The 19,829-nt window shown below is 40.9% G+C and overlaps 1 protein-coding gene across 2 annotated transcripts; it reads right to left on the bottom strand.

The window, feature by feature from the left end:
* Positions 1 to 163: 163 nt before the first annotated feature.
* Positions 164 to 15,652, bottom strand: hook2 (hook microtubule-tethering protein 2). Of its 2 annotated transcripts, XM_029437582.1 has the most exons (23): positions 15,411 to 15,652; positions 14,522 to 14,604; positions 13,478 to 13,550; positions 13,293 to 13,343; positions 13,057 to 13,189; positions 12,641 to 12,708; positions 12,244 to 12,309; positions 11,995 to 12,075; positions 9,774 to 9,934; positions 9,400 to 9,540; positions 7,993 to 8,194; positions 7,719 to 7,829; positions 6,337 to 6,424; positions 6,132 to 6,198; positions 5,625 to 5,762; positions 4,862 to 4,949; positions 4,158 to 4,163; positions 3,953 to 3,987; positions 3,784 to 3,866; positions 3,570 to 3,673; positions 2,384 to 2,491; positions 2,224 to 2,295; positions 164 to 2,036 (listed from the first exon to the last, which is right to left on the bottom strand). In XM_029437582.1, the coding sequence occupies exons 1-23, from the start codon at positions 15,453 to 15,455 to the stop codon at positions 1,908 to 1,910; spliced, it is 2,133 nt and encodes a 710-aa protein (XP_029293442.1). In that variant the 5' UTR covers positions 15,456 to 15,652; the 3' UTR covers positions 164 to 1,907. The 2 variants fall into 2 exon arrangements, with proteins under 2 accessions (XP_029293442.1, XP_029293443.1); XM_029437583.1 differs by lacking the exon at positions 4,158 to 4,163.
* Between the last annotated feature and the right edge of the window lie 4,177 nt (positions 15,653 to 19,829).

Genomic DNA, 19,829 nt, shown 5'->3' with positions numbered 1-19,829 from the left:
GACTAATCAGTTTGGCCTTTAGATCATAACAGAATTAAAGTGCATCCACAAAAAGAACCAAGGGGATAAAACCAGTGACTCAGATCCTTCTGGATAAGTGTTTACAAATGTTTCAGTCTCTCAGTTGTTTAAATCTGTTGACAAAGAAAACACCAGACAGACATTTAACTTAAGATCCCATTTATTTGTAGTGTAAAGGTAGGACAGACGGGACTACAGATCTTAAACTTGCCTCAGACCCCTGTGTGAAGTACACTATGCTATAATCTACGAGACCATTATATGATACAAACAGACAACCTAAAAAAGTTAAACCCTTCAAGCCTTGCAAATGTGCAGCAAAAGATAGTGACGTAACACCATGGAAATCAACTCAAACAATATCAGAAGATGTGTGAACACAACAGCAGGATTCTGGTCTACGTAGTCCATAGCACCAACATTCACAGGGACAAAGTACAAGTCGCAAAACAGTAGCTCCGATTAGGGACTACGTTCACTCCGTCTGTTGAAAAGGAAAAACTAACCGGTAGTGAATAAAGGTGGACGTAGTGTTGATAAATGGGCCCATCTGTTACAGGCTCAACCTTTATACCCGCTTCCGACTTCCTGCTGACACAAAACAAAATAATTCCAGAGTAATAATGAAGACGTTTCCTTCCAGTTTGATTACACTTTAAAGGAGGCCTAGCAGCGGTAAACAGCCATTAGCTGAGTCATTATTATTATTAGTGTTTCTATCATAATGGACTCAATCACATTGTGTATTCCAGTCATTGTGATAAATAGGAGGGTTTAATTGCCTATATAAGTCTAAAGTGGTGAGTGCATTTAGGTCCTAACCCACAACCAACCTGTTTCAATCTTTGGGAAGCGGGACGCGAATGAAAAAATAAAAATAAATCTTAAAGTAATAATCCAATTTATATTTAGTGAACATTAAGAAAAATATGCAGAAGTCACAGTATTGCCTGCAGTGTGAAGTATTCTTTAAGTAAAATCTATTTGAGGCAAATGAGACGGGGAGAAGGGGGTCGATTCTGCGAATATTTCAAATTTCAGTCTCATCCATAGAGGGAGTAGTTTTAGTTTTCTGTGAGGCACTTAACAAACCCACCCTTCCAGGAAAGCGCATTGGTGTAGCTTGTGAACATTTAAACCAATTCTTATTATTATGAATATTAAGTTTAGAGAAAATGATTCAAGTGAATACAAAAAGGAAAAAAAGACTAAAGCCATTATCACATCTTCGTGGTCTTTACATCTTTTTGAGGTCCTTCAAATTATAAACAAAAAAACTCAAACTCACCTCAAAACACATGGCTAAGACAACAGAAATTCAAAACAAAATGAACAAAACAAAACCAAAGAGATGTACCAATGACTGGATGTGTTTTCAGTCTATAGCCAGTGTGGCTTTATGTCTTATTTTAGCACTTACAATAGTAATTGTAAAACCCCTAATAACTCTTCTCTCGTCCAACACATTTCAACTTTGAAGAAACTAGTTCACATTTAATCCTATTGTACAACATGAAAGACAAAACAGACTTAAAACAGACCTTAAAGAAACAGGATTGCGTCCACGAGGCTAAAGAGTTAATAAAAGTCACCTTAAAAAGGTGAAACGGCCTCTTTTCAAGCCCGAATGAGTTTACTCTGAATCTATTTAACAGCAGAGTTGAACACAGTCTGTCTCTCTCTCTCTCTCTCTCCTCCGGGGCTCCACACAGAAAATATACATTCTCGTACCATTTAGAGCCAGCAGGGGGCAGCAGCAGCATGAAGAATACTCTGAGGGGCAGCGATCCAGTGAAAGGCATTAAGGCAGAGACACGGGGAGTTCAGGTGAGGTCTACTGTGGATCACCTCGTCTACACCAGGCTTCCTCTCCGCGTGTGTGAGTCTTATCTCGGATGGTGTCGTATCAGGCCTCTCTTGGCGTTGGTGGACTGCCTTTGCTGGGCGAGGAAGGACATGGCCTGGTGAGAGGGACCCAGCCGCTCGCCAGACACTTTCTGATGCAACGCCATCCCCTGAGAAAGAGAAAGACAAGAGTGATTGCAAATCCTCATTTGGCCTCAAATCTCTTTTACAAGTTTCATAACATCAAAAGGTGGTACAATTGTTTTCAACTGAACGGAAAAAAACTGACACATGAAAACCATTAAATGCGTTCAGGCCTTCTACATGTTTTCTTTCTGTATCTGAACACCCACTTACCATGTTGTACCATGCAGTAATGATGAGTTTCTCCTCCTGGTCATGTCTGGCTCTGCTCTTCTCATAGTCATTCTGCACAAAGAACAGATCATCACGCATTAGTGAGATTTCAGGAGCTGGAGTGACCTACTTTGTCTCTTTACGTCAAAAAGCTTCATACCTCCAGGTGATGGATTTTTCTCTCCTTCTCCGTCAGCTGGTTCTTTAGAGCCTGAATGTCAGGAGTCGCAGGCACTGGCTGCTGCTTGGGATCCAAAGTTTTGATCACCTGCACACACACAAGTACATTAACAGAACGTAGTCAGACTCACGATGGACCGTTAAAAAAAGGATAAAAATAAATTAAGCAGAACCAGAGATATTGTCTTTTTTATTCCACGCATTCTTCTTCCTTGTCAAAATCTGGTGCCTACATTACCCACAATGAAACTCGCCCGTTCGGTCCGAGCTTCGGCTGTCTTAAGGCACAGACACACATGCGCGAATGCAGGCGAGTGACCATAGCCTTCGATATTCACCTGAAGTTCATCAAAGTTGAACACGAAGCGAATATGCAAATGTTCTTCGCCCTTCACTCGCATAGAATGGAAGTGAACGGAAGGCGAATATAAATTTGACGCATGCGTGTCAAATGTCCTTTTTAGTTTTTATCATATCGAGTCGACCTCATACTGTTCTTTCAGTCAAGTTTTAGTTGACTAAAAATCTGGGCATGTCTTACTTTTTACTCAATGAAAACGGTTTGAGTAAAGCAGATTATAATAAACATTTCAGTCAATCTAGTCTAGCCAAAAGATGTCCTTGGTTCTTTCTCCCAAGTCGTTGTTAACTTTAACAAGTACGGAAACGGAATTGCTGCATTGAAAAAACCCAATAAAACTGTCTTTAATATTTCAGCTTTTCTTTTTTGTCAACGAAAATAAGAGATTTAGGTTAAGTTTTATATATATTTTTTAAACAACATTTTAGTCTCGTCTTTTTTCATCAACAATAATTCCTGTTAATATCACAGCTGGTGTTTAATGACGTCTCATCATCTCGAAATAAAAAGTTGTTGACAAACATTTTTAGTCAGTTTAATTAACGAAATGAACACCGGTTCACAACCCAGATTTATATAATGTTCAGACGCAGCACTGACTCAAGTCAAATGATCAGAAGTCCCTCAGTTCCCTCTGGAGCCACAAACGTATTCACATATGCAGTAGTATTCCCGACACCTGTGAACAGACTTTGATGTGTAAACTTGGTGGAGTCTCCCTTTAGAGCCAGTGAAAAAATAACCCTCATACTTTCATTGCAGCGCCATACACTGGGGACAGCATGTTCTGTTTAGGTGGACTGACCGTTCTCGCCTTCTCCACATAGCGCTTGTATCGCTCCTCCATCTGCTTCATGTCCTCGTCCTTCTTCTTCAGGCTCTCCTGGAGTTCATCTATCTTCTTTGCCACTGAGAGGGAGACAAACAAACAAAGTGTAAGGAAGAGACGAACGGACACACAGAGGCAGCCACTGAAGGAGCTCAAGAGCACAAAGTGACATTTTTAAGAAATGACTTACTGCTGCAGTCCACTTTGGGCTCAAGGTCATCAATGACCTCTCTTTTCTTTTGGAGATCCGAGTGAGCTTCATGGAGCTTCTCCCTGCATTGATCACATGTCAGGAGTGCGTTTGATCACTTTTGTTTGGGAGCGAGTAAATAATCTAGAAGTAGCAGTGTGGTACTTACAAATGCTCCTCAAGCTTCTTCTTCAGTAAGGAGGACTTCAAAGAAACAGAAAAACACATTTAAAACTCAAAATTAAAAACACACAAGGTTTTCTAAACACACAACACACAACACACAACACACAACACACAGTATTAGATGCAAAAGTCAAGCTGGCAAAGATTTAAATCATGGGCCAGTTAGACCGAGGGTGGGCCGTACTTACGATGGCCTGATTTTGGCAGGTGATGGATGGGGGCAGGCGCAGAGAGACAGACAGAGAGGGGCAGCGTTAACAGTGAATCATCACAGCAAACATGGGTTAAAGAAATTCCCATACAACATGTATCAAACACTGAAGTCCTCAACAGCCAAGGGATTTCAACAGAAATATTTTCAATACCATGCACTACAGATTATTGTCTTTATTGATTAATCATTTGGTCTCTAAAATGTTTTTTTATGTATTTTGTCAAAGACATTCATTTAAATATGATGTGAACCAAAGAAAAGCAGAACATCTCCAATCTGAGAGGCTAAAAAAAGCTTTTTTGTCCATTTTTACATGAAAAATTACTTTAACGATTAATCGACTATCAAAATAGGCAATTATTTTTCAGTTGATAAACTAATTGATTAGTCGACTAATCGTTTGCACATTTTGCCTACAGCTAAAAGAAAAGTTAGATTTAAGAAATTTTTAATGCCACTAGAAATTTAGATTAATGTATTTAATGTCTTTTTTAAGACTTTAGGATCCACAGGAACCCCTGGGTGCAACTCTACATGCATGTAGTTAATCAGTTTTATAAAAAGGGTTCGCATGCACAGAGTCTCAATATTCTGTCAACATGATTGTAGAAAACTACGGTTTGTGATGAGAGTTCTAACAAAAGTGGGCAGAGGAGATACGAAGGTCTCTCCACTCACATCCTCAGTCTTGCTGTCCTGGTCGTGGAGCGCTTTCTGAAGCTCCTCGATCTGAGAACGCAGCTCGGAGATCTGCTGCTGGTTTAATCTGGTAAACGAACAAGGACAGGAAGAAAGGTTAGGAACAGAAAGAGTGAAAGGAAAAAAGATACAAGAAACGGAGAGAAAATAAAAGGTTGAAGGAACATTGTGGAGAGAGTAACAAAGAAAAAGGGAGCTCGATGGTAAACATGAAACACGAGGTTATTAAGTTGATACTGTGGGTGGAAAGATATATGCAAAGTATCATGTGGATCTCTATAAATCTGCTGCAGGCAGTGTCTCCCCCCCCCCCCCCAACGAAGTGTGCTGCCTGGCTCCTCTCTACTGAGCATGCTCATTCCACTCCTCTCCTCCTGTTACTGTTGCTGAGGATGCTTCCCACACCCTGGGCCTGGTGTTGCATGGACACACACACACAAACACGCACACACATAGTCCACCCACATGTCCACATGCCCACATGCCCACAGGCATGTAAACACACACACACAGTCAAGGGACAATCTGGCTTCCTGCCGTCTGTCCTCCAGTCCAGCCCACACAGCTCAGTTGAGCACACAGTCCAGAGGGTGAGTTGACATTTAGGCAGATATCACTCCTACCATCCGCCAAACAACCAGCTTAATTTCCAGGAACACATAATGTGGTGGCCTAGCAGGGGAATGATTACTCAACACAAGAACAAGAACTCGGACTTCATGTACAAACACACTCTCCCTACCTGTTCTGAGTTTCCAGGGTGTTCTTGCTGCGCTGAGCCTCCTCCAGCTCAGCCTGCACCTCCACTACTCTCTGCCTGTAGGTCTCCTCCTGGACACACAACATCTTGTTCTCGCTCTGTAGACGCACCACCGTCTCCCTGTACGAGGAAGAGAACAAGGAGAAGAGATGGGGGAACAGGAGGTGAAGGGAAGGGTGGAAAAAGAAAGTGGAGGACAGATGAAATGGGTCAGAGAGAGAAAGGCCGCGCCTTTATCGTTATCTGACAACGCCCGGCCAAATGTGCAGCACTGACATGTGTTGCTATTTTAGGGGCCAACTGCGCCTCAGACTGTTTACGATGAATATAGGGCACGAGTGGGTGGGCTACTGACAGTGACACCGATGTACGTCTGTTACGGGTTTAGAAGGAAAATCTCATCTGTTACGCTTAAATATGGTCGCTACAGTAAACATGAACCCCCCCACACCGCGGCTTAGACACACAGACACAGCATGACAGACATACTTGAGCTCAGTAGGCATGATCTCTGCAGCGAGGTTTCCTACTGTGACACCATTGTCACACAAGCCTCCTGCAGAGAGAAGAGAGATTAAGTGTCAGTGGGTTACTTAACTTCATTTCATTAAATAGCCTGATTTACATATTTTGGTTTCACATACTGTACATTTTAGCTTTTGATTATTTTACCACCAGTGAAATTAGAACTCACCGGATCCGCTGAGACACTTCTGTTGGACTTGTGCGCACCTGAGCTCATCGTTTGTCTCCCGAAGTGTGTCTCTTTCCGAGATCAGATGCTGCAGAATGAAGCACAGCGCAACAGACTTCAGCTTTAATCCTTTAGCTTGTACTTTAAAATAATTAATAGGCCAACAGCATCTTTAAAGTCAAGCAAGTGTGAACTTGCCATGTGTGGAAAGGAAAATAAAAAATAAAGCAAAGAAAGGAAGCTCGGTGCCACGATGGTTAAGGTGCGTACAACATCAACGGTTCGATTCCCAGCCTCTCCTCTCCCAACATGTCTCTATTTTCACTGACTGTCAAATAAAATGAGCAGCTGTGGGATGCACATGAAAATGAACAAAACCCATTTGTGCCTGCAGCTCGAATTTTGTTCTTACAAATCTGAAGATATATGTTTTCAAAATCGGTTAAACTGTTTGCCTATTTATTATTTATTATTATTATTTTTTTTTTTACTTTTTCGAGCTGCAGGCACAAATGGGTTTTGTTCATTTTCATGTGCATCCCACAGCTGCTCATTTTATTTGACAGTCAGTGAAAATAGAAAATGTTCTTATTATATATTTAGTCTTTGGGCACATGTTGATAGATCGATAGTGCCCAAAGACTAAATATATAATAAGAAAATAGAGCACAATCACATATTCAGTTTCTATCACTTCATAACACGTTGAATATCAAAGATATGCACATTTACGCAGTGTAAAAGAAGAAGCATATGGCCACATTTAATAAACACGTTAGTGTTTTCCCTAATTTTTCTAAAATCCTTACTTTGACTATTGATAAATGTGTAATATTTTCATGCGATCTAAAAATGTCAAAGTTGTTAGAAACCGTCAGATTCTCTTTGGGCACAAAGAGGTTAATGCCATTTCACATTTAGACTAAGGCCAGTAATTGGGGGAAATCAGATTAACATTACCGCATGACCCTCACACCCCACGAAGCGACGAGTTTCTGTGTGTAGACTCACACACTACCTAGAAGTAGTACAAATTAAATGTACACTTCATGTCAGCACAGTATGCATTTCTTAATTACTCCCACGAGAGACCGAGGACATTAATCACTCCTGTCAGATTGCACCAGTTGACACAGGACTCCACTGAAAAATAGTAAGAGATTTGTCTGGCAACAATCCCTCGTGCAGGGATGTCTGTCCTGTGTTGATCCACACAGGACAGACATCCCTGAAATCAAACCTAACCTCTTCATTGTGTGACCATGATGTCAGACAGACGCTCTGCGCTGATCATCCAGCTCAGTAAAAAGCACTTTGCCTGTGTTCATTCTTTCCCCACCACAATTGAACTTTTATTTCCTGCCAATGTTCACCAAACTCACTTTTTTCTCCTTCAGCAGTGAGTCATACTTGTCATGAAGGTTCTTGTACTCAAACTGCCATTTCTCAGCTTTCATGGCCTCTGCAGAGTGCTTGGTGTGAAGCTCGTGAGCCTGCAAGTTAGAGAGAATAGCAACAGTGTGCGTTGGCAAGAGCGCTCTAGAAAAACGTGTCTGGAAGGTTTTCCAAACACGTGCACGAACCAGACTGTGTTTAACATCATTTGGACTTCCACACAGGAAGCACCCCCCCTCTTTCTCCCGACCCACGGCTTGCCTGTCTCTTGTAGGTGTCTAGCTGATTGCGGACAGCGTTGGCCCTGCGCAGCTCCTCCTCCAGCTCGCAGGTGCGCTGCATGTACACGGTGTTGCGCTCCTCCAGGAGGCGCACCTGTCTGCGCAGGTCTCCCAGATCCTCCAGCTTCCTCTTGTACGTCTCCACCAGGGCTTCGAGCTGGTTCACCCGGTCAGACGAGTGCCTGAGGGGGAGGAGAGGACAGTGTGGGAGGCGTCGAGTACCAGCTCAGAAATACGACTTTTAGTCAAACACAATGCAACCGTGTGGATATGTACTTAACTGTTGAAAAATCAACAACTCTGACGCAAGCCAGTGTCAATGCATGAAATTCATATTATCAACACAGATGCCAGAGAGGAGCTGAATGGACGTCTGTGTGTGGGCAGAGTGGGAGTTGTTTCTGAGAGTGTAAATTGATAATAGATGAACTACTGCTTCAAAGGAAAAGGCTGGAGAGGTTCTACATTGTTGAAATCCTCTGAAAAGATCAAAACCAACAATGTGTTAGTTTCTCTCAACTTTTCTACTACTTTCTTTATTACCAGTTCATGGTAATAAAGAAACAACTCGCCAAGGTCATATGTGAAGCTCGCTGGTGTGTTTTTATACATCAATTGAGCGCCATCGCACAGAGGAGTAAGCTTCAGTAGACACACAGGCAATGAGCCTACTTTTGATTAAAGTAACGCAGAAACTAATAATTATTTTCATTATCGACAAATCTGCAGATTATTTTCTAGATTAATCGTTTGATGACATTTTTCACTATTTGACATTTTATAGACCAACGTCCAAGGTGATGTCTATAAATGTTTTGTCCGTCCAAAACCCAAAGATATTCACTTTAATATGATACAAGAACAGAGACAAGCAGGAACGCTCCATATTTAAGAGGCTGAAAAAAGCATTTACCTACATTTTTGCATGAACAACCCTGTGTGTAAATATTAGATAAATAACAGAAACTCACAATTTCAAAATACATTTCTATTCTTGCACAAAATATATAAATTCAAGCACATTCAATGACCATTTTCAAAACTTTCAAGGCCTTAATTCCCCCCCCCCTCAAATTCACAAACTTTTTAAGGCCCCGTAGGAACCATAAATATATCGGGGAAATCTTTGCGTGGAAGACACTGTTGATTCTGAATGTATTTGCATGTCTAAAATTCCTCAGTGAATTTATTACACAATCCCAAAATGCTCCGTTGTTGCTACAAGCAGGGAACAGAAAACTCTCTGTGTCCATGTGATTGAACGCCCACCAAGCGTGACTTACTGCAGTTTGGCTGAGTACAAACTTAGGTTAGCTCGTGAGAAGGCCTGCACTGTGCTCCACAATAAATTCAAACTTGATTGGGTGGGATTTTTGTCTGTGCTCACCTGAGAATGTCCATCTCGTCTTTGAGGGACTGGGCTTCCTGCGCCAGGCTGGTTAGATCTTCGTTGCGTTGCTGCAGGTCGATCACCTCGCGCGCCAGTATCTCTCCTCGTACGCGCACGTCATCTCTGCTGTTCTCCAGTCTGAGATGTGTAGATACCAGAGCAGTTTGTGTAACTGAGTAAACTGGATGGAGCATGATGTTATCTCGTATAGGATTTAGAAATGCTGAAAAATCCCCAGCTACATCTTCTAAAAAGTTGAGCAAACTATGTTAATGTTAAAATGTCTATTATGTAAAGGCCTGATGAGTTTTTGCTTATGCATTAAATTCTATTCAGAGCCCCTGGACTGTGTGTGTGTGTACCGCTTGTACCTGTAGTTCTCCTCCTGAAACTGCTCCATCTGACTCTGCAGCAGCAGCAATTTCTTGCCAGTGATGGAGGTGGCGTCCAGAGAGTCACAGTGGCTCAGCTTCTCCTTCAGGGAGCATGTCTCTGCCTGTAGGGACGACTTCTCCTCCAGTGCCACCGACAACTGTGGCGGGAGAGAGACACAGAGGGAAAACATTGTAAAAAGACTGGGAAACTGCTGAGAGGGAGAAGTGATGAAGATGCACAAAGTGACAAATCTACAGCTGAACAAAGGCAGCAGGAAAGAAAAGAGACAGAGGATGCATCAGAAAAGTCCTGAAAGATTTTAAAACAAGAACTAAGACAAGAGCAACTGACATCTTTCTGAAAATAAAAAACATGAGAATCATCCCCAGACGTCAAACTCAGCGCTCTTCATGCTTAGAGAACCTCGAACACATGCTTTGTTCTCACTTCACATGCTCAGTCATCAAAAGCTAGTGAGTCAGCTGATTTGCAAAAGTCTCAGGCAGATGGAACTTTCTCAATAGTGAAGTTGTTAGCATTACCCTCAGGGTCCAAAGCAGATGATATAAATAGATGAATATGCACAGCTCGTTGAGCATTAATGATCGTGGTTATACTGATACAGTTCAGGGGCAGAACGTTCTATTTTTTTGTGCTCGAGTCGGTCTGAACTGAAGTTAGACAAGCTGGCATTCCAATGTTAAAAAAGGAGCGTTTACTTACCTGCTGGACATCTTTCCAGTTTGAATACAGCAAAACCCTACACTGAACTTTAAGGACAGATTGCATGCTTTAGCACAGACCAGTAACAGTAAATAGCCTTCAAAACAACACAAATGACTAATCCCTAATGCGTGGGCTAAGTAAGTAAACAAACAGGTGGGCTGGGAGCAGTACAAATTATTGTTGGCTACTGCTCCATCCAAAGCCAATGTGTCAGTTTTATCTTGATGTTATGCAACTATTGATTTAAAAAAATAAATAAAAGTATCTTTGCAACACACAAAATGAGTCCCCTCTCAAGTCAGTGGTGCAAAAACAAGCCATGGAAACACAAACAAAAGTATCAGGCAGGCAAATCAATAAGGACCAGAGCACAAAAAGCAGGAGGAACATACATTCAACAACAAGCTGCAACCACCAGACAGCAAAACCAGGCCTCAAAGGATCCGAAAGTCAGGTTCATCAAAAAGGTGAAATAGTTTTATATTACTCCAAAAACCACAAAATGTTTTGGTTCTATTTATGGTCAGAAGTGATTACCTCTCTATATGGTTGTTTAAATTATAAGTGGCGGTTTCAAATCCCCAATCATGACTCAAGGGAAATTGACAGGAAATGATGCAGCATGTAATCCAGCCTCGCCGTATACTCTACTAACACTCTATCAGAGCTCTAAGGAGCGCCTTTCTGGCAAAATCTGAGATTTTCAACGGGAGCTCGGAGCGTCCGTACATAAAAGTTGGTGGGCTCTGAAAAAAAGACGCTGGTGCAGCGCTTTATCTCTAAGTGGCTGCATACACCATCTCCTCATTGGGAATAATTTTAAAAAGACGCTGTTGCTCAGAAAACAAACACTACATGGACAGGCAGCCTGAGAGCTCAACACAGGACAGCTTTTATTGTGAAGCAATCACAGGAAATGCAATATTGTTGTTACAGGTTAGCGCTGACGCCGACTGTTCTTCATACAAAACAAGAAAACTATAATTCTGGCCATTTTTTGGCAAGTTTGTTTGGCTGACCTGGTAACAGATACACCAGGTGCTCACTATTGTATTTCTGAGTGTTTGCTGTCACTAGAATTCTAGGTCCTGTAGTTTTAAAAGGGGACATACTATGAATATTTTCAGAGATCAAACTTATTTTACTTCATGTACACATCGATTTAGGTGGATTGGCCATCTACCATAAACTGTGAAATAATACGACTCAGTCAGTTTTTTGTTTTCAGACTGGGTTTTTCTTTTTTTTGGAAGGGGGCTTAAAGAGACAGGAGCCAAAACAGAGCGTTTCAGACAGAGGGTGAATACAGGTGAATTCAGACAGACAGTATGAGAACAATTATGCGTTTTTTAACATTAAATCATTCAAACATGTTGTAGTAGAAACCAAAATACAAGTATTAACCTGAAAATTAGCATAATATGTCCCCCATCTTTAAAGTCTCAGGAAATGTTTGCCAAGTAATACATAGACCGTATTTGGTGTACCAACCTGATGTTCCAGGTCTCTGCAACGCTGGCTCAGGTCCTCCTTCTCGCCTGCCTCCTCACTTAAAAAATAATACTTCCTGGACTGCAAACACAGAACCAACAGAACACGTACACAAAGGAGATGTCATACTAGTCGCAGTAGGAGGGAGTAAACACTAATAAAAAGGGTGAATCAAAACACAAAAGAAGGATGTAACAGATCCGCTGAGTGAAGAACAAAGAGGGGGAATGAAAGTGTAGCAGGTTTCACCTGGTAGTCAAAATCCCCATAGGTCTCTGGGCTTCCTGGTTCCGATGAAGGATCCTTTGATAAGAGCTAAACGAAAGTGGTCATAACCAAGTCAATGAAAAGCACAAATTACTGGGAAATACCTGGTACCAAAAAGCTATTGTTTTTAGTTTTCTGAATAACTTTGTTTTGTAGAATCTGGAGCTTTTCCTCCTCCCCCCACGTTCAACATTTACAGCCTCATGGTTTTCATTGAAGCACTAAAACATATTCTCAAAATATCTCAGAGTAGGGTTTCTGGGACTCCGTTCAGTATTATGCTTATCCGGATTTCTTTGATTGTGCATTAACCATGACTAAGCGCTGGGATTAATGCAAAGTAGAGAGAACCGAGAGGATAAGCGAGCGGCTCACTCACCTCCTGAATGGCTGTCATCACAACGTGCTGGACAGATTCCTCAAGTGTCATTATCTGCTGGATTTGCTCTGTGTTTAGGAGAAGACAACAGAGAGCCGTGAAGGTGCAGCCAAATGCAGATTACCACAAATACTCTCCTAAAAAAACAAACCAGCACTGCATCTATTAGTATTTCCAGAGCTCATCAAGCTGAGTTTTTAAATAACAAATGATCCGTTTTTCTCCTGAATTGTAATTTTCAAAATGGTCTTTAGTGTGGGAGAAAATAAAATCACGTTGTCAGGTTATCAACTTGTGATGATCAGACCATGACTGATATAAAAGCAAGAATCATGTGATTTGACTTTAGAGTTAATCCTGCTATTTTCACAGATGGCTGCATCTACTTTCTTTCCCTTTCACAGCCCACACTTTACCTTGTTTCTTCTCACAACTGACAGCACAGCCCAATACGAGCTGCACCAGCTTGCCCAGTTCAGTGACATCTTCCATCTCCCCTATAAGGTTCACGTCCGGTAAGTGCACTTCTGCTACCTGGTGACCGAGCACCTGTTCATGGAGAGTAAGGTGAGACATTAGGATTGAGTTTCGAGTGAATATAAAAAGTGTACGTAAAGTGCCAAAGTTAGTAAAAAGAATACAATCTTCTTACATCATGATAATATTCCATCATGCTCTTAAGAATCTTTTTCAAGTTGCTGACCTGAAAAAACAAAACAACTCAGAGTTATTACAACTTGAACCTCATTTTAATAATTTAAAGAAAAGCCTAGACGTCTTGGTCATTCTAGGTTTGCCGTAAGGTATTCTGTCATATCCTACTGTTTCACAAATTACCTTGAGGCGCCAGTTGGCCCCGCTCTCCTCCTTGATCCTGCCTAGCCATGTCTCATTAAACCAAGAGGGGTCTCTGTTAATGAGAGCACAAGAGAACTCCAGTGACGACAAGGACGACACATCTCAAGATTCACAGGAGGCCGCAGGGCAGTGAGGCCCTGTGCTTCTGTTCTGCTAAGCACAATGACATTTGAGTGGAACAGTCACATGTCGTGGGAATAATGTTCTTGTTGTGAAATAACTCAAGAAGCAGTTGAGCATTGGGTTCAAAGTTAAAAAGGAACACCCCAAAATCAAAAATACATACGTGTCCTCTTACCTGTAGTGCTGTTTATCAATGTAGATTGTTTTGGTGTGAGTTGCAGAGTGTTGGAGATATCAGCTGGAGAGATGTCTGTCTTCTCTCAATATAATGGAACTAGATGCTCTCGGCTTATGGTGCTCAACAGTAATGTCTCTTTCAGAAATCATGACCCCTTTACTCAAAATAATCCACAGAGCTTGTTGTGAGCAGTTTCATGTAGGAACTATTTTCTTCAGCAGACATCTCTACAGCTGATATCTCCAAGACACCAACAGCACTACATGCAAGAGAAAAAATATGTATTTTAGATTTTGGGGTGAACTATTCCTTAAAAGTGAATAAAAAAAGAAATACAATTTGCTTTGATTAAAAAAAAAAGTTATGTTGTTTATTTATCTGTATGGGAATGAACACAAATGTCCCACCACAAGTTATAAAAAGGTCATCAGGCCTGGACAGATTGGTTTACTTAAAAATGACCACATATGTGATACATGCAACAAAGCTGACCTCACAAATGCAGACTGCTTTCTTTAAATAGTTTACATTTTGCATAGATAATGGATTTGTGTAATTCAAAGAGCAATTTAGTGCAAATCACACAGATAAGCAAATCCCAGTGAGTAGGCTCTGAATTAATCTCTACAAGCTGTTTCTCCTGAGTTTACGTTGTGCACTTGGATAATCAAAACTACAAAACTATAAACACTTTAACTAGTTAAACATATGTGAGCCCTTACATTCTGTGCAGCACATGTGCGATGGCCACTCCGCTCGTAAGGTCCTGCTTGCTGTTGCATGATGGCACATGAAATGTCTGTAACTGAGAACGAAGACATTAAGAATCTTTGGAGAAACATCTGATGAACCACAGACAAATTTTATGATTTAATCTGTTGATGTGTGTAATAAGCCTGCACAAGCATAAACTCCTTTGGGACATCATTGTAAATAATAATATATGCATACTTTCTTCGGGCAAAGAACACACTTTTAAATAGAAATATCTTTAATATTACTAAGTGACTTGGTACCTGCAGTAAAAAACAACAACATTATAATGGCCTGAATATATATTTAAAAAAAAGAAAATGCAGGGACTTTGTCTAAACCCATTCAATATGTCTTTACGTCACTTAAATGACAGATACTAATCAGTTATAGGGGATTACATTACCTACTTAGCAAGCTATTAATATTAGTTGGCGTCTTAGTTTAGTCCTACACTTGCCTCTGTGTGGAAAAGTGCCAAACAGGTGGATTTTCCCTGGTCTTAAGAATTTACTTTGTTGGAAATGTAAGTCTATGCATACATCTCTCAGCTTACACTAAGCTATTTTAGGTTTGTTTTTCTGGCAGTCAACTTCGCTGACACCGCAGTCACTTTGGTACAGATAACAGCAAACTTCCAATGTGTTTACCTAGCTAGCTAGCGTGGCTGGCTAGCGATATTTAGCTTCCAAACACACAGCTGTTACAGCTGCCACCTGCTTGTATGAGCTAATTAGTCAACAAAGCAGCTATTTATTTATAGCTATATATTGATAGGTTTATACAAACCTATCAATATATGTCACCTGTTAGCAGGAGGTTAGCCTCGCTAACAAACCTTGCTAATATCAAACTTACCCAGGTTAACAGTGAATCACACAGCTCTGCTTTATCCAGACTCATTGTGCTGAGCCCAGTGAAACCCACAGCAGCTTACGGAGAGGCGATGGATTTGGCTCTCAAGACTTTTTTCTCCACCGAGGTTTGTTACACACTCCTTCCACTTTCCACGTCAGTCATTGTCCAGCCATGGCCTCCTCCTGCTGCTGCTCCTGCTGCTGCTCCTGCCCCCTTCGCGGTTCAGTTCCTGTTATTATCCAAGCGAGCTTCCGTATTTAGAGCGTTCCCACGGAGACGGGTTGTGTTTCGGGTCAGTTTGTCTGGTCATGGTTGATGATAATAAGATGATAATACAGCCTGCTGTCTTTTTAAGCACGCCAGCTTGAATGTTGGTGGCTAAAGAAGAATGACAAGAATTTGATTTCATTAATTTAATTCAATTTCTATTCAATGGGGCTTTACTGCCCTGGGAAACATACGTTTACATTTTCAAAACCAAAGTGAAATAAAAACAAATGTAGGCCTTAGTAAAGATCTACAAGTATAACTAAATGGTGGACAAAGCTGTGTAAGATTGCAACATGTATTAAAAATACAAACAGCAAAAGTGTGATTTTGCTCTTGAAAAATGTACACAGATAAGTAAAGATATCTTAAGTAAAAAAATAGAAATAGAAATAATAACCGTCTAAACACTGCAATTTCCAATGCTAACGTTTGGTGAGTTTAGGAGAGATCTACAGACACAAATAGACAATGATAGTAAAATAAACAGCTAAATGTTTATTTTGAATGTTTTCTTTCCACTAGTCTGAAAGAAGACATGTTGTGGAAGCAAAATAGACCAAACTCTGAACTGAAAGAATTATGTTTTTGCCTGCTGCCTCTTGCTGAATGGAAATCCCAACAATGAATGGAGGCCAGTATCTCTGTTGGAGCCCCCACTGTTTTATTTTTGTTATATTCAAAGTTCCTTAAAGCACCACTGGATGGCTCTAGTTGACAAATAGCTATAGAAATGATCTTGACACACAACTGGCTGCCCCACAGATTACATTGCCCATGACAGGTGTCTTGTAAAATCTGTCTGATAAAACATGTTCAAAACAAGTGGCCAAAAACAAATGTGAGTTTTAATCATAGACTGCATGGTTTTAATACTTCAGGGACAGTATTAATCAATCCTTTAGTTCTATTGGCATTATAATGAATTTAATATGTAAATGTGTGTATCACAGTTTGTCTTGCGACGATGACTGTGTTATTTCATTTTCAAAAAGCCTCCAGAGTGGGGATGTACTGACCAGGTCACACTGGTCTGTGTTTTACAGCTTTGACAAAACTTTAGCAGGTGTCTGTCAAAAGCCGCGCTCTCATATTATTACCATGCTGTCACACACGTCCTCCCTTTCCTTTGTAATCTGCATTCGCTCCACACGTCTCCTTCCTGCGTCCTTTGTCTATGTCACAAATCAAACTTCAGCGACCAATCACAGCAAAACACTGCTGCCCACTGCTTCCTGTTTACTCTGGCAAACCCAACCAGTGTACCAAGTCCAATGCGCTTGTTGAACACATACACAAGATTAAATATCTGCTACACTACTGGTTCTTTCCATCCAAAACCAGTCTGGTCACAACACCACCTTACATCTGGCTTTACCATATTTGTCTGAGTTCCTGTTTGTCTGAATGGTTTTCTAGCCAGAGGAATGCACATGTTTATGCATTTTCCTCCGCAGGCTGTTATAACTCATAACTCAATCACACCAACTGTCAGTTGATTATATAAACTTGTATTATGTTTGTTTTTTTATCATTCTCTTTCATTTTGATCTGCTTGTTCATGCCTGTTAAGTCTTTTAATTGAGGTAACATTATTATCTCCAGTCATTTAAGGGCAGTTGTTTGCTAACACATATAAATGTTTGCTTCAGGACAGTGGGGGTCTCCAGTTGAGTAACCCAGGACTGGATTAAGACACCTGGGAGGAAGTGAGGTTCATGGCTTGTGGGGGGCTAAGCGGCGAAGTTAGTCACTCGCTGAGGGATAGGTCAGGGCTGACTAATGCCTGAGTGGCAGGAGGTGTGGTGTAGGGGCTCTGGCGAGGCAAGGCTCGAGTTGAGGCTGACTATTTTTGGCCAGCTCCTCTTCCTCCACGCTAATTCCTCTTTTCACCCGTTCTCTCTTTCCTTATTCCCCAGATGTGTTTCCTTCCTGAAAGTCAAAAGGCTTTACTTCTCCTCTTTTCCAACCCCACACTGACGCACTTCTGCATCGCTCTGGGGGGAACTGGAAGGGTGGAGGTGGGAGGGCCAGCAGCTAAGATTGAGTAATCATTCCATTTTTTGAATCTTGCGGTTTTCTTGTTTGGAAAAAATGAGGATGGTTCCTGATTTTTTAAATTCTTTGAGTGCAAAGAACAAACTATCTGCATTCTCGACCCTACGAGGTCACATAATTCAGTGAAATTATTATGAGTAGATAGTAACAGAAACATCCTTTACATATTTGCTTTTATCTAACTTAAAAATGTATGTTGCTTATTGTTACTTCACCTGGATGTTTGACCTTACTCTGCATAATGATGCTGCTGCAGAGTCTGACATTAAAAGGTTTTTTACATAAATCTGCAGAAGGAGGAAAGTTTCTTTGTGCTCACTTTAATTCCCAGTTGAACATGTTTATGTATGACGTAATTCCTCATTTTTAGGCTTTAAATATTAAGACTTTTAACTCAGTTTGTCTGCTTCATAAGGACTTTGTGGTTGTGGTTTTAAAAGATTTGATTGACAGCAACTTCACAACTCACCAACTGTCATCGGTTTCTAATAAAAATTCTGAGTTAGAAAGTCCACAGAGAAAATCAGAAATACAGTAAATGAACGTGAAACAACGACAACTCTTCTAACTTTGGCAGAAAATAATGTGTCCACGGTGGATCCCTTTAGTTAAGACCATATTAGTAGTCTTCACCCATTCACCCAGACCGTACACTGTGATAGAGAATCGTCAATCACAAGGTAGCCCTGCCCTTAAGCATACGCATCTTTATCGTCTATTTTACTCTAATAGGACTATAATTTACAAAATGAAAATCATGCTGTACTGAAGAAGACTTGAAACTAGTGATTGAGACCATAAACTCATTACGAAAATGTTTACTGAGGTGAACATCATTTTCTCATAGACTTCTATTTAGTCAGACTTCTTTTTTCCATTAGAAAGAAAGCAGGGTTGAAACACTTTGGCTTCACTTTTCAGAGGTTGGCGTTAAGACTTAAGACTCATTTTGAGATAATGAGTTCTAAGGACCTTTAACATTTATTGTGGAGAAACCATATCAGACACAAATTATTATTCCAAGAGAGCATTTTTTATAAAAAAACGTCTGGTTTAAGTACCTTTCTTTTGTCTTTTATGTCCTCATTTTCAGGTTAAAGTCTAGCCTTGAACAAATTGTGAAAACCTAATGCCTATAAAGCTCCCCACAAGCTTACATGTGAAGGAATGATGGGGTGTGAAGAGACAAAGAAATGCTGCACCTTTAAATGAAAGAATGCCAACGATGTGCGGCTGTGCCCAGGCATTTGGAGCTGGAATGTGTTGGAAAGCTGGCAGCGGTTTATTTTCCTCTACAGCTTTCCCAGGTGTTACATGGAAAGGAAACATCAAAACCACAGAACAGAGATGGACAGGCCACAAATAAAAAAGAGGGTGTGTCACACAGGAGTATGATCAGAAAGCCCCTTGAGGTTATAGGTACGCACTGTCAGGACATGTAAAATAGAGATTTATGACCCTCTCTGCCTTATCAGCTGTCTCCTTTCTCACCCTCACACAGATTTATGTCTTTTGGTAAGGGCAAGGTAGTCAATAATCATCACCTCTGTAACCTGGCAGGGAGAGTTAATTTTGAAACACACTGCAAATACACACAGGTTGTTGACCCAAAGAAAGATTGTCTGCCTTTAACAACCGAATAGTAGCATGTGCTGAACACATTTCTCCAACGTGACAAAATATACAACCAGTTAACTGAGATCCCCTCTGGTGACTCAGTGATTGTTGTGTCTGTGCCACTCAAAAACAGCAAAGTTACTGTTGTGTGTAACAGGCACTAAATGACCCTTGTATTTATTGATTTGAATCTTAACGTGACTCATGCAACGGCAGAAACTGCAGCAGTCAAACCCCTTATTGTTCTTTTCAGGCTTGACCAAATGTTATATTAAACTAGAGGCAGAGGAGGAGGAGGAGGAGGAGGAGGAGGGACCAGCTGTGATGAGGTAGCAGCCACCCCCTACACTATCCTTGGTTGTCATCTGTAAAACAGGTGACCTCTGCTTGCTTTTACTCTCATGGCACAATCAAGTTTTGATTTACTTATTGTATTTGTTTTTTGATAACACACTCTGCCCTGCCTCTCTCTCTTTA

Source organism: Cottoperca gobio, chromosome 8 (genome assembly GCF_900634415.1).
Source record: "Cottoperca gobio chromosome 8, fCotGob3.1, whole genome shotgun sequence".
Lineage (NCBI taxonomy): Eukaryota > Metazoa > Chordata > Actinopteri > Perciformes > Bovichtidae > Cottoperca > Cottoperca gobio.
This window is presented reverse-complemented; position numbering and strand designations above follow the sequence as displayed.